Here is a 12,180-nt window from a genome sequence, read left to right as displayed (position 1 = left end):
AACAGTCCCACTTATGGGTAGTGAGCAGTCTATGCATGTGCTCCCATACTCACCTTTGCCAACCCCTACTCCCCTATACAGAAACATGGTGTCTCCTGGTATTAACAGGCTTTCATTTCTCATTTCCATTCTGCAAGCTTCCATCAATGGCTAAATAAACTCTGTCCCGGGGGCCCATACTGTATCGTTCATTAGTTGAGACTAGTCAGCCTCAGCCTCATCCAAATGCAGTTGGTTGAGGACAGTGCAATGATGGGAGCTAGAGGTCTGTCAGGAAATGCCTCACTGCTTGGACCTCATTCATCACTCGGGTCTAAAATGATGCCCATTAGCAACTTGTAAGCACCTCGGCCATGTTTTCCTCTCTGGTACCCCTTCATCCCCCAAGCATTCCTGACCCCTGCCACCCATCTTGCTTGTTCCCATTTGACCATCAAGGCCAGAATTTTCGATACAATTTCCCCAAAGTCAGTCTTTCATTTGTGATTTGGAATTTATCATTTGTATACGAGCATAACACCAGCTCCAAATAACACTTTTCCACAATGATGGTCATCAAGCAATTCTTGAGAGCAACTACAACATACTTCTGAAGAAAAGAACAGTGACATTTATTGATTTTTTAAAAATGTTATTGGTTTTTATAACGCGCCTAATACCATACCTGAGTTCGGTTTCTAAGCGCGGATCCAGGATCCGAACCTCTGTTGCCCTGCGTGGTGTTGCTTCCAAGACCAGCGAGTTGCCCCTGTGCTGGAGACATATTAGTACAATCTGGTCCCTTGAAACCCCTTTGTGGTATAGTCTAGCTGATGATAGACCCAGCTTTCAGAGAACAATAGAGACTGTCTAAAATGAGGCTTTTAAGCGGATGGGTCCTCCTGTAGCCGAAGCCCAGGACCGCTCAGAGAATTCCCTCTTCACCTGATATACTGCTGCCTCTGCTGGCGCAGGGCTGAGCCATTAATCCTTTGAGGCCTTGAGACAAAACGAGCCAAATTCATTAAATAATACTTCACTGCCACTGATCAATGTAAGCTACTGCTGCCAACAGAAGAACATTGGTTTGGTTGAAAACGCACATCCACATTTTGAGCTCAGATGGAGATGAGGTTTTCAATTGCTTTTTCTTAGCAACAAATTGGAGGGGACACACTTCAATTTTGACAGGCTGTGGGGCGGGGGGGAGAGTGTCAGGCGAGGGGTTTGCTGCAAAAGAGCGTGGAACTTTTCTTTTGATGGAGGGTATGGTGTCCTGCAGGTTATTTAAAAATTGCTGCAGCAGGAAAATGAACCCCTAGAGCAATCTTAAATGTATTGGAATCGACATTGACCTATTTTGGTAGTTTTTTAACTTTAAAAAATATATATATATTTATTAGAATTGTTTGACCACTGATTAAAAAAATATTGTTTTGTAATGTTTTAGGAACTTAACCTAGATATCCTTGCTCTCACCAAGACACGGTTTACGGCCAGTTCTGTCACAGGTTTCGTCACTCTCCTCCTGGTGGGCTACAAAATCCTCCCTGAACCCAGAACCAACTGACATGGAGGTGGAGTAGCCCTGATCTTTCCGGAGTGGGTCCCGGCTTCTGTCATCCCCATGCAGCCCGACTCGTCCTTTGAATGCCTGGTCTGCAGGCTCTCTATCTCTCCTGGCCTCTCTAACTGTGGCCATCATCTACAGGCTACTTGGCCAGGTCGCCCTCATCCTCTCTGAATGGGCTGACCTCTTCTCTTTTCTCCTTGCCTGTACTTCTCAACTTCTCCTCAGAGATTTCAACATCCAACTGGATGCATCTAATCCCTCCTCTGGGCTTTTCCATAACCTCTGCGACACTCTCTTTCCATTCTGCCCTCTGGCCCGACACAGTCTGCCGGACATACTTTTGATGTTCTCATCACCTCCGACATTCCCCTCTCTAACCCTCTGACCACTCCTCTCTCTTGGACGGACCACGTTCTACTCTCCTCTAATATGAAACTCTCTATCCCTCAGGCAATGCCCCTCCCGACCCCCCCAGGACTGCCACCTACCTTCTCGGTCATTCGGCACATGAAGTGTCTCTACTTTCTCTGCTCCTCCTACTCCTGCGGCCGACTCACACCCTGATACAGCCCTTTCTAATCTGCATCTTTCTATTTCCAACACCTTGGACATCCTTCCCCTCGTCATGAGAATCCGGCTGAAGCCTACCTCCAAGTGCAACTTGTGGTATGATTCCGACCTCGCCATCCTGAAACCAAGTGCAGGGTGGCTGAGAGGAAGTGGAGGGCTTTGGGCACATCTTCTGACAAACTGACCTGCCACCTGCTCCAAAGCCAATACAGAGACTCTGTCCTGTCCAAGAAGAGAGCACACATTTGAGCCAGCATCTCTGCGGCCTCTAACACGGCCAAACTCTTTAAAATCTGCAAGTAAATGTCCTATCCTGTTGCAGTCTCTACCTCTCCTGTTCCCTCCAAGGCCCTCTGTACAGCTCTGGCCCATCACTTCTCCGCTAAAGCTCAGGCCATCCTGTCCTCTATCTTTTCTTTCTCTCCCTCTCTCGGACCCCCTTTGGCCATCTCTCCTTCTCCTCCTCCTTTCTCCACTTTCTTTCTGCCAAAACCCAACTAGGTTTCTAGACAGTCTGATCTATGAAAGTGTCGTCCAAACAAGTGCTCCACTAATCCTCCCAGAACCATCAAGGATTATATTCACACCTTCGCTCCAGCCTTGGCCGATTTCTGTAATATCTCTTTCACCACTGGAACTTTCCCTTCTCCTCTTATGCACTCCCTTGTGCAACCTCTCCTCAAGAAGCCATCTGCCAACCCTACCTGCCCGGCAAACTATCGCTGAATCTCCATCACCCTTTTACTTGGCAAACTCTTGGAAAAGCTGGCCCACCCCCAGCTTACTCTCCCCACTGAAGCGGTTGGTTGTCTCCATGACCATCAATCTGGCTTCAGAGCTGCCAGAGGCACGGAGACTGCTCTCCTGAACACCCGTGAAGATCTGCTCTCTAACCTTGAATCCAGCATTCCTTCTGTCCTCATACTCATTGATCTTTCCTCTGCTTTCGACACAGTCAACCACACCATCCTGAACAATCGACTCTGTGAGAACCGGGGCATCAAGCATCAGGCCCTGGAGTGGCTGACTTTACTCTTGGAGCTCCCTCTCTTAGGTCCAACTTGGTCCCTTTCTCTCCGCCACCTCTCTCTCTACCTGTGGCATTCCCCAGGGCTCTAGCCTCCGACACTGGTTTTTCGACCTCTACTTGGCCCCTTTAGCACACCTGATCTCTACCTTCTACTCTAATCTTCAGTGTTATGCGGATGACACTCAGCTTTCCTTCAGGCTCCCCTCAACCTCCTCTCGTCCCTCACTCATGCCTGACTGTCTATCCACGATTCAGGAATCGTGTGCCTCCAATGATCTCAGCCTTAATGCCAGTAAGATGGAGATCCTTCTCATTGGGACCCCTGCCCTGTTTTCCCTCTCTCACTCTGTCCCTCCGCCTTGGGCCCTGTTCCTTCACCTTCCTCCGAGGCAAAAATCTTTGTGTTATCTTTGACTCCAATCGCTCTTTCTCTCCTCACATCTCAGATGTTGCCAAGAGGTCCCACTACCAGCTGAATATCCCGAAAGGGACTCTTCACTTTCTCACTATCCCCCAGAAGCTCACTGTCTCCAGCATCCTTATTCTCTCTAGGCTGGACTACTGCAACAGCCTCTTTCTCAATTGGCCTTCATCTACTCTCCGCCCTCTACAACTAATCCAGAACAGGACTGCATGACTTCTCCTTGGCCTCAAGCACAGGGACCATATCTCTCCAGCCCTTAAATCTCTCCACTGGCTCCCCTTAGGTGCAAGGATCAAGTTCAAGACCCTTTGCATTGTTCAAAAGACTTTCTGGGGCTGGGGCACTCACTATATCCAACATTCTCTTCGAAAATACCTTCCTTCTCGAGCCCTTCGCTCAGCTACCTCCAACTCTCTAAGGGTTAGACGCTTCTCCAGGCAGAGTGTGGAGGGTAGATCTCTCCCCTCTGCAGGTGCCTCTCTCTGGATCGGCCTCGCTGCCCCTCCCAAACTTGAGTCGGACGACCCGAAATTCCAGAAGCAGCTCAAAACTTTCCTCTTCTCCTCTGCTTTCTCTCTCCCTACCCTGCTGACCTGCATGGCCTAACTGTCTGCTGTACCGACTGGTTGCTCGGCTAACCTCAGTCTCAATGGGTTCCAGGATCTTTCTTGATCAGTCACCCTTGCACTGCCTCTGGGCCTACCACGCACTTAAGGGCTGCAACTGTAACCCTACAGTCGCCTGTTCTGCTTGCATTACCAAGGGCCGCGCTGCTCTGGGTGCACTTACTCAACATTGCTGCCCTGTTTTCCCTTCCACTTTTCCTTGCACTTTCCCCCTCCCTTTCCCAGGCACTTCTCGTTCTCTCACTTGCGCGATCTGAATGAAACCAGGCCGAGTGTCTTGTCCTCCACCCGTCTTCCCTCCCTTTACTTGTTGCGCCTAGAAACACTTGTGTTTAGGTGTGTTATACAGTATCATACCATATCATTTAGCTTTGGTGAATGAACCTGCAGCACACATTTGGAATTCTTGGATTGGGTGTGATCCAGGACACTGGAAATTGCACTTATTGATGGCATTTCAAGTGATCCGTTTAATGCATTTTCCAAATCTACAATACCTGGATGAAGGTTTTGTATATTGCTCGGAATCGTTTTCGGGTGTATGAGCACCTGAAGGTTCCTCCCATGAGAAAATCAATGACGAGACCCACGTCAATAAGGGTGATCTTATAGCCAGGTGAAAGGTTTCCCTAGAACGAAAAAGGAAGTTTTGAAAGGGATAGTGACACAATCTTTATGATTTGATACATTCTTTGTTAGGAAGACAACTAAGCATTTAAGGAAAGGATTAAATAACGATCATTGCAAACTTGCTCCTGCCTTAGCCAGCGAGCACTGTTTAATAAGCACAAGGTTTGTGTTCTGGAGCAGTGCCTTGGACCAAGTGAGGCCATAGAAAGTATTTTTCCTATGCCTTGTCCTCTAATGTAATGGTCTATATATGTGAGACACATATATACACACCCATACAACAGTACATCATTCTAAGCATGCATACAAATGTAAAGAAAGACTCATTAGACCCATTAGACCCAACAAGCACAAACTATAAAACATCACAGTGGTCTTCAATATATTATATGAAAGACTGATTATATAAATCCAGTTACTCCATACATGCTGGCTTTCTCGAGTTTAGATGCCTCCATATCGTTAGGTACAATTGGCCTATTGAAACGCACTCATCATCAGTGGTTATATGAAGGCAGCAGCACATATGAGACGGGCAACATCAAATATTGGCTGAAACGTAAACTAAATGAAAGTTCATTTTCGCTTAATATCTCGCACCTAGAGAAATTGTCCTCGGCTATCGAATACTGTAAATATAGAAGTGATCGTAAACATACTCCACAATATATTCTCACCTATCCGAATCCCAATATTTTTAGAGTCTATTTACTCCTCAAATTTAATATATCGGTAGCTTTATCGCCGTCAAGTTGGAAGAACAAAAATGCCTATAATCACAAATATTGTAGACTATGCAGTAACTTGTTCTAAGAGACTTTGTACCATCTGATCGTCATATGTGAAAGTATGTGCTATCTCTGAATGAAATACTTTAAATCAAATAATAAATGACAATTGAGATCCCTGGCCTATGGTTGAAATTCATACAAGGCAACGACATGAATTTAATCTATTTTATTGTTCGATTTTACATGCATCTAATTGAGATTTTTAATTGTTTAATATAATGTTCTTTGTGCAGAGTGTGGAAAAGTTTTTAAAGTCTTTGTAACAATGTCTTATCATTTGCTGCTTGTATCTTGAATGAATTATTTTTAAATGTTCTATATGAAATGTTATACAAAGCTTTTGCTGTAAGTATATCAAATAAACATTATATATATATATATATATATATATATATATATATATATATATATATATATATATATATATATATATATATATTATATCCAGTGTAATTTTCAGGTGTGCTTTCACCCACTTTCATGTCTAATATTGCAGTTACTAACTTTTTAATTTCATCTCTAAAGTATTTTATTCTCCCGGGGCTTTCATTTTAGCCAAACGGTGGCTCAGGGAAGTCATTCTGCAGTGGTGCAATAGCACAGAAGAGAACACATTTCCTCCTGCTTTGGTTATGAGCGAGCCACCCTTCTTGCCACCAAGGACAAAGAGCCTCATCAGACCAAAGCTTTCTCTGTTTCCATTGTACTAGGTGTTTTTTTCACTTTTGTGCTGCATTAAAAAATAATGCAAGAATATAATACCAAGGCTCCCTATCCATAACTATCGGCTGCTTTGTGAAACAAAAAGGGCCTTTCAGTGGGCCACTGCACCTTACCAAAAGCAGTAGTTTCATGGGCACCATCTTGGAAAGATGGGGCATTGCTTACAATGTTTTTGTTAAATTGTGTTTTTCAGCTCCATAATAATGTTTCAATTCATTGCATGTTTTTATAGCATGTGACAACTTTGGGCTGCAGCATATGATGCTACAATTTAGTGAAAAATATAATTATATTGTTATGGAAAGCGGATGACACTGTTTTGTAAGTTACATTTATAGTGAATTAATTTCTGCACTGTATTATAGAAAAACATATGTGCTTGCCGACTGCTTTCACAAATGTTTCCATGTACTTATTTTGAAGGTTGCTAGCTACTCTCTGTGGAGTGCATCGCTATTAGGTTTTTTTGCCCTCGTCCTTGTACTGAACACATTTTGCCAAAGTAGAACATATTTGCGTATAGGGCACTATTTGTAAAAAATCTGAACGTTAGGTTGACAACCACATATTAGTGTCCACCCACACAACTCTCTCCACTCATATCTTTGAAATCTACCCAGTGTGAACATGTAACATGGCTTAAAGAAAGCAGCAGTGTCATCGAAATACAAAGGCCTCATGAATCCACCAGAGATCTGGCAGGTCTCAGCAGCATACACAATAGGTGCTGCTCAGAGAAATCAAAATAGAAAACAGGAGCTCAGCAGCCTGGCAGACATTAAGAAGGTGAATTATTTGGAATTATTTTCAGTGGCAAACCTATAACAACAAGCAATGGAGAGCCAGTAGGTCTGGTTTTTCAAATGTTATGGATAGGCCACTATTGTTGGGGGGCATTTTAAACAAAAATCTTACACTCTACAGAGCCTAACCTATCAACTTTGCCAATGCATATTTAGTTTCTGGCGGTATTCAACATAGCACTACGACTATACATACTCTGTGCATTAGACCACTGAACTAGTTGGATTTGCTTAAAGTGCATCTGAAGAGCAAATAGTTGCACACAACTTCAAGTTAACATCTACAACAAAAACATCAAATTACGTGAAGCCGGTAATCTTTTAGTCTTTCCCCACCAATACTTCTACCAAAATAAATGAAAATAAAGGCGGTTAAAGGCCTACTGTGTCCGTACAAGTCTAGAATTCATAAATCGCCTTACCTTTCTGACATCTCGCAAAAGGTGGAAAAGATTTGGATTTGTTGGGCCTTGTTTCTGCATGGGGAAAGGAAAACAAATAACAGTATTGAGACCGATGTTGCCCCCGCTGAATGAACATAAAACATATTAGCCAATACTTGGCAGTCAAAGAGAAACATTCTGCATGCATGTCTTTTCTGTGATCTGGAGTACAAGCAACCTTTTTACCAGCTGCATATCTGTAGAAGGGAAAGAAACATGCGAGTTATAAAGAGGTCTATATAGTGCTTCAGTTAAAAGTGTGCTTATTTGTCAACAGGCAGCAAAGCCCTACGACGGGGATGACAGCATCTTGCCTGACCAATGTGATGTTCCACTTGGTTCCTGCCATTTAGAGGTCCCCTACGCCATAGTGCAAAAGCGGAGCTGCGCACACGCCTGGGCCAGTTCAGCTGAGGGCAGCAACCAGTAACTTAAATGGGAGAAATAGACGCAGGAGGGGCTCTAACACGTCACATTTTTTTGTCGGACAGCGCCTAATAGTGCAGGGGATGGCCTAGCAAATTATACATATAATCCTCAGAACGCAAGGTTCACGATTGTCTGTTAATTATATGAATGTTCAAATGTATGACTTTCTGAGCAAAGCTAATAATGGCATTTAATTAACTGCCTAAATAAGATACTTTACTGCTATTTAGTCCAACAGCTTGACAAAGACGTCTCTTGTACCATTTTCCAGGCTGCCTAATAACTGCTGCAGCGCACTGTCTTTTCTTTGTCCTGCTGCGTGATAAATAAAAGCGGATTTGGATATTTGTGCACGCTACCTTCCAAACGATACCAATTTTAGGTTATTCAGAAAGAATATTAAGCAACCTATATGTCTCTTTCAGGTTTAATATTTAAGTTGCTCCTCACTAGTAATGCTCGGATTACTAACGGGTAATCTTCACGACTCCTGGCCCCACTCTTCTTCGTCCCAGTACTTTTCTTTGCATACTCTGCATGCTCACAGGAACTCCTTTTTCAAGCTGACCTCTTCTGGTTCGTCCCCTCCTAGGAAGTATAACCTCCTACTTACCCACTGTTGGGGGTTGGTCGGGACCCCCAGCGCCTTCCGTGAGCCCCAGATCCCGAAGGAGTCACTCCGACACGTCTTCTTGGTTCGGGCTTCCCGGTCGCTCTGACGCGGCCGGGAACGCCCCGTTTATTTATGTTGCACGCGGCGGCGTGCAATGTCATGCTGCTGTGTGCGCGCCCTGTCATCGGGCAGCGCCACACCCACCACAGTGCAATTAATCCAAAGCCAACTAATGAGCCCCATCAACCTACAGGCAGGAGGAAAGGGAAGCATGTACTGGGATGAGGAAGAGTAGGATTAGGAGTAATCAAGATTACCGGTAGGTAAACCTCTTCCTCATCCCAGGACTTACCTTTGAGTTGTAACAAAACAGAAACAGGCATGATGCCCATGTCCACCACACAAGAAACAGACACCAAGAGTAATGCGACACCAACCCAACACCAATTTATTCAAGGTACAGAAGAAAGGAGGCAGGCAGGCAGACCAAGACCTCTGCCACCACCTCAATGAGAGACAGTACCCAGAACCCCCATGCCAAAGAAAGTGGACTGGTCCATCCACGTTGAGCTGGTAATGTCTAACAAAGGTGTTAGAAGTAGCCCAGGTGGTAGCCTGACAAATGTACAGCAAAAGCACGCCTGCAGGCTAGCCAAGGAGGCAATCACCCCACAGGGCAGAGGCCCGCAGACTCATTGGCCTGCAGAATCAAAGACTTAATACACCGGCTGATATTAAGAGTGGAAGCCCAGCTGACAATCCCCCACCCGCCCCAAAAGTGACCAAGAGATGATCAGTGAGACTAAAGGATTCTGTCCTGGAAAAATACTTGAAGACCACCCGCTTGACATCCAGACAATGCCAAACCCCGTCCTCTGTAGAGGAGGGAGCAGGAAAGAAAGCCGCAAGAACCACCTCCTGAGACCGATGGACCCGAGAGAAGACTTTAGGTACAAAGGAAGGGTCACACCGCAGGACCAGAGCCTCCTCGTGGACCAACAGAAACAGAGGCTGACAAGAAAGGGCCCGGACTGCCCTCAAATGCAGAGCCGAAGTAACTGCAACCAAAAAGGTAGTCTTCAGCGTCAACCACTTCAGCTCCACACCCTCCAGGGGCTCAAAGGGAGGTCCCTGCAACATAGACAGGACAAAAGTAAGGTCCCAAGGTGGATCCCCAACCAGGTCCAAAGAATGAGAATCCGCCACACTATTCAACAGCCTCGAGACCAGAGGCCCTTCCATGCCGCGTGGGGACCAGGAAACCCAAAACTACCAAATGGCTGCCCACTGAGAACGGAGAGTAGGGACCGCCAACCCCTTCTCAGCCCCCTCATGGAGAAACTGCAAAATGTCAGCACACCAATGACCAGTGCCAGAACACCCCTTGGGGAACACCAAGCAAGAAAATTAGCCCAAAGGCAGCCTCAAGACTTAAGCTTAGTGGATTGATGCGCTCTCTGGACCGGTCTAGCCACAGCGGCTGAAAGGCCTAAATGCCTGCAGACCCCTCTTCTTAGTTAACCCCCCCACAGAGAGAGAAGGTGGGACTGACCCCCTTCCCCAGACCACTCTGGCAAGGGAGACAGACCACTGAGCAACACGCACAGAGGAGCTAACTGAATCTCCAGAACACTCGGGAACCACACCCTCCAAGGCCAAGGCCAGTAAGGGATCACCAGGATCAATACCCCCCCCAAAGACACCCTGATCCTGCAGGCAACCCTCAGAATCAGGGGACCCGGAGAAAAGGCATAAAGAAGCTCCTGCGGCCAGGCAAAGGAAAGAGCATCCACCCCCAAGGCCACTGGGGACAGAGTCTGAACAAAACCAGGGAAGCTGAGCATTGTAGGGGGAAGCAAAGAGGTCCATCCAGGGATGTTCGAACCACTGATACCCCTTGAAAAAACTAATGTGAAGGGACATCGCCCCTGAGACCGAAACACCCTGCTGAGCCGGTCCACAGTCACATTGTCCACCACCCAGATATGGACTGCCCGCAAGGCAACCAGGTGAGCCTCAGCCCAGGCCCCGATGGACAATGCCAGATCCTCCAGGGAGCGGGACCCCGTACCAACCTGATTGTTAATATAATCCAGAGCAGTGGTATTGTCCATCCGAACCAGAACATCCTTCCCCAGGATCTAAGGCCAGCAGAACACCAGAGCCTTCCGAACAGCAGCCAATTCCTTCTGATCGCAGGCCCCCCCCCCCACTCGTCCTGAAAAGACAACCTCACCTGATGAGACAAGTCCTGGAGAGTCGGCTGCCCAACCACAGACCGCTGTCATTGGTGGTAAATATGATTGGAAAGGCAGGGGACAAGGGCACACCTCTTCGGAGATGGGACCTGACCAACCACCAGTGAAGAGACTCCAGGAATGGAGAGGTGATGGGGATCAAAGAGTCAGACTGAAGGGATGCTGGGCGTTAATGGGACAGAAGGTGACGCACCAACGGTCTCAAATGCAGCCGTGTACAAGGGACCAAAAAGACGCTGGAAGCCATGTGACCCTGGAGACAACAGTTCCCTGGCCGTAGCCCAGTCCTTGCACAAGAGACCCACCCAAGAGCAACTGGAGCCTAGAGGCCCTGTCCAGCAGGAGCCGAATAACCCCCTCCGGGGTGCAGAACTGGGCACAGATGAACTGTGGAGTCTAAGAGCGGGGGCAAGTGGGACTTCAAAAGATAAAGCAAAAAACCCCACCAGACCAGAACTCGAAAGACAAGTCGAAGATGGGGTGTCACCCGGAGTCAGGACCCGGATCAACCAACTGTCCAAGTAGGGGTACACCTGAATCCCGGGCCAGGTGCAAGGACACCACCAGGGAAGACGACAACTTTGTAAAGCCCCGCAGAGCAGAAATTGAAAATGATCCTGCCCCACGGCAAACCGCAGAAAGCGCTGATGATGCTGCAAGATCGGGACATGGAAATATGCGTCCAGCAGTTTGAGGCAAACCAACCAATCCCCCTGCAAAACCACCAGGATGACAGACTGCAGGGTCTCCATCTTGAAGCGCTGTGTCCGAACAAAGGCATTAAGGCTCTGCAAGTTGATGACCCGAAAGGGGAGCCACCCCCAGACAGACACAGGTGCCACCTTCTTCCTGGTAAACATTAGACTCCAGAGCAGCACCAAACAACTTCGGACCCTCAAGAGGGAAGCTTCTAGGCAGCTGGCTTTTGGGACCCCTATGCCTTCAAATCCTGAAGACACAGATGCCGCCTGCCAGAGACGGTGGCTTCCATGGCCATAGCTGTCCCATACACACCATCATGAAAATGGTCTGAACTGAATTTGGTCTGCCTTTGCAAGTCCACAGGAGCTGGGAACATTCAGTGCCATCATCCAGAGACTGCCGTAATTTCCAAAAGCCAGCTAATGCATTGTCCGCGGCACAGGAGCCATAGGTGTTGGACCGCAAAGCAAGATGAGACCCCATGTAAGACTTCTTGAGGCAGCATCCACCTTCCTGTCCACTAGGTCCCCGACAGCCCCATCTTTCATCGTGAGAGCATGGAGCATGCGCAAAGGGAAGTACTCGG

General features: G+C 47.0%; 1 protein-coding gene across 1 annotated transcript in view; it reads right to left on the bottom strand.

The window, feature by feature from the left end:
- Positions 1 to 12,180, bottom strand: part of LOC138504450 (transient receptor potential cation channel subfamily M member 7-like) — a 1,624,316-nt gene that overhangs the window by 1,089,186 nt on the left and 522,950 nt on the right. Inside the window, exons 13-14 of the mRNA XM_069624957.1 lie at positions 7,572 to 7,625; positions 4,700 to 4,831 (exon numbers count right to left, since the gene is read on the bottom strand). Coding sequence (XP_069481058.1) covers positions 4,700 to 4,831; positions 7,572 to 7,625 — 186 coding nt within the window. The remainder of the gene's footprint in view (positions 1 to 4,699; positions 4,832 to 7,571; positions 7,626 to 12,180) is intronic.

The sequence above is a fragment of the Ambystoma mexicanum genome, chromosome 11 (genome assembly GCF_040938575.1).
Source record: "Ambystoma mexicanum isolate Mex_15411 chromosome 11, UKY_AmexF1_1, whole genome shotgun sequence".
NCBI lineage: Eukaryota > Metazoa > Chordata > Amphibia > Caudata > Ambystomatidae > Ambystoma > Ambystoma mexicanum.
This window is presented reverse-complemented; position numbering and strand designations above follow the sequence as displayed.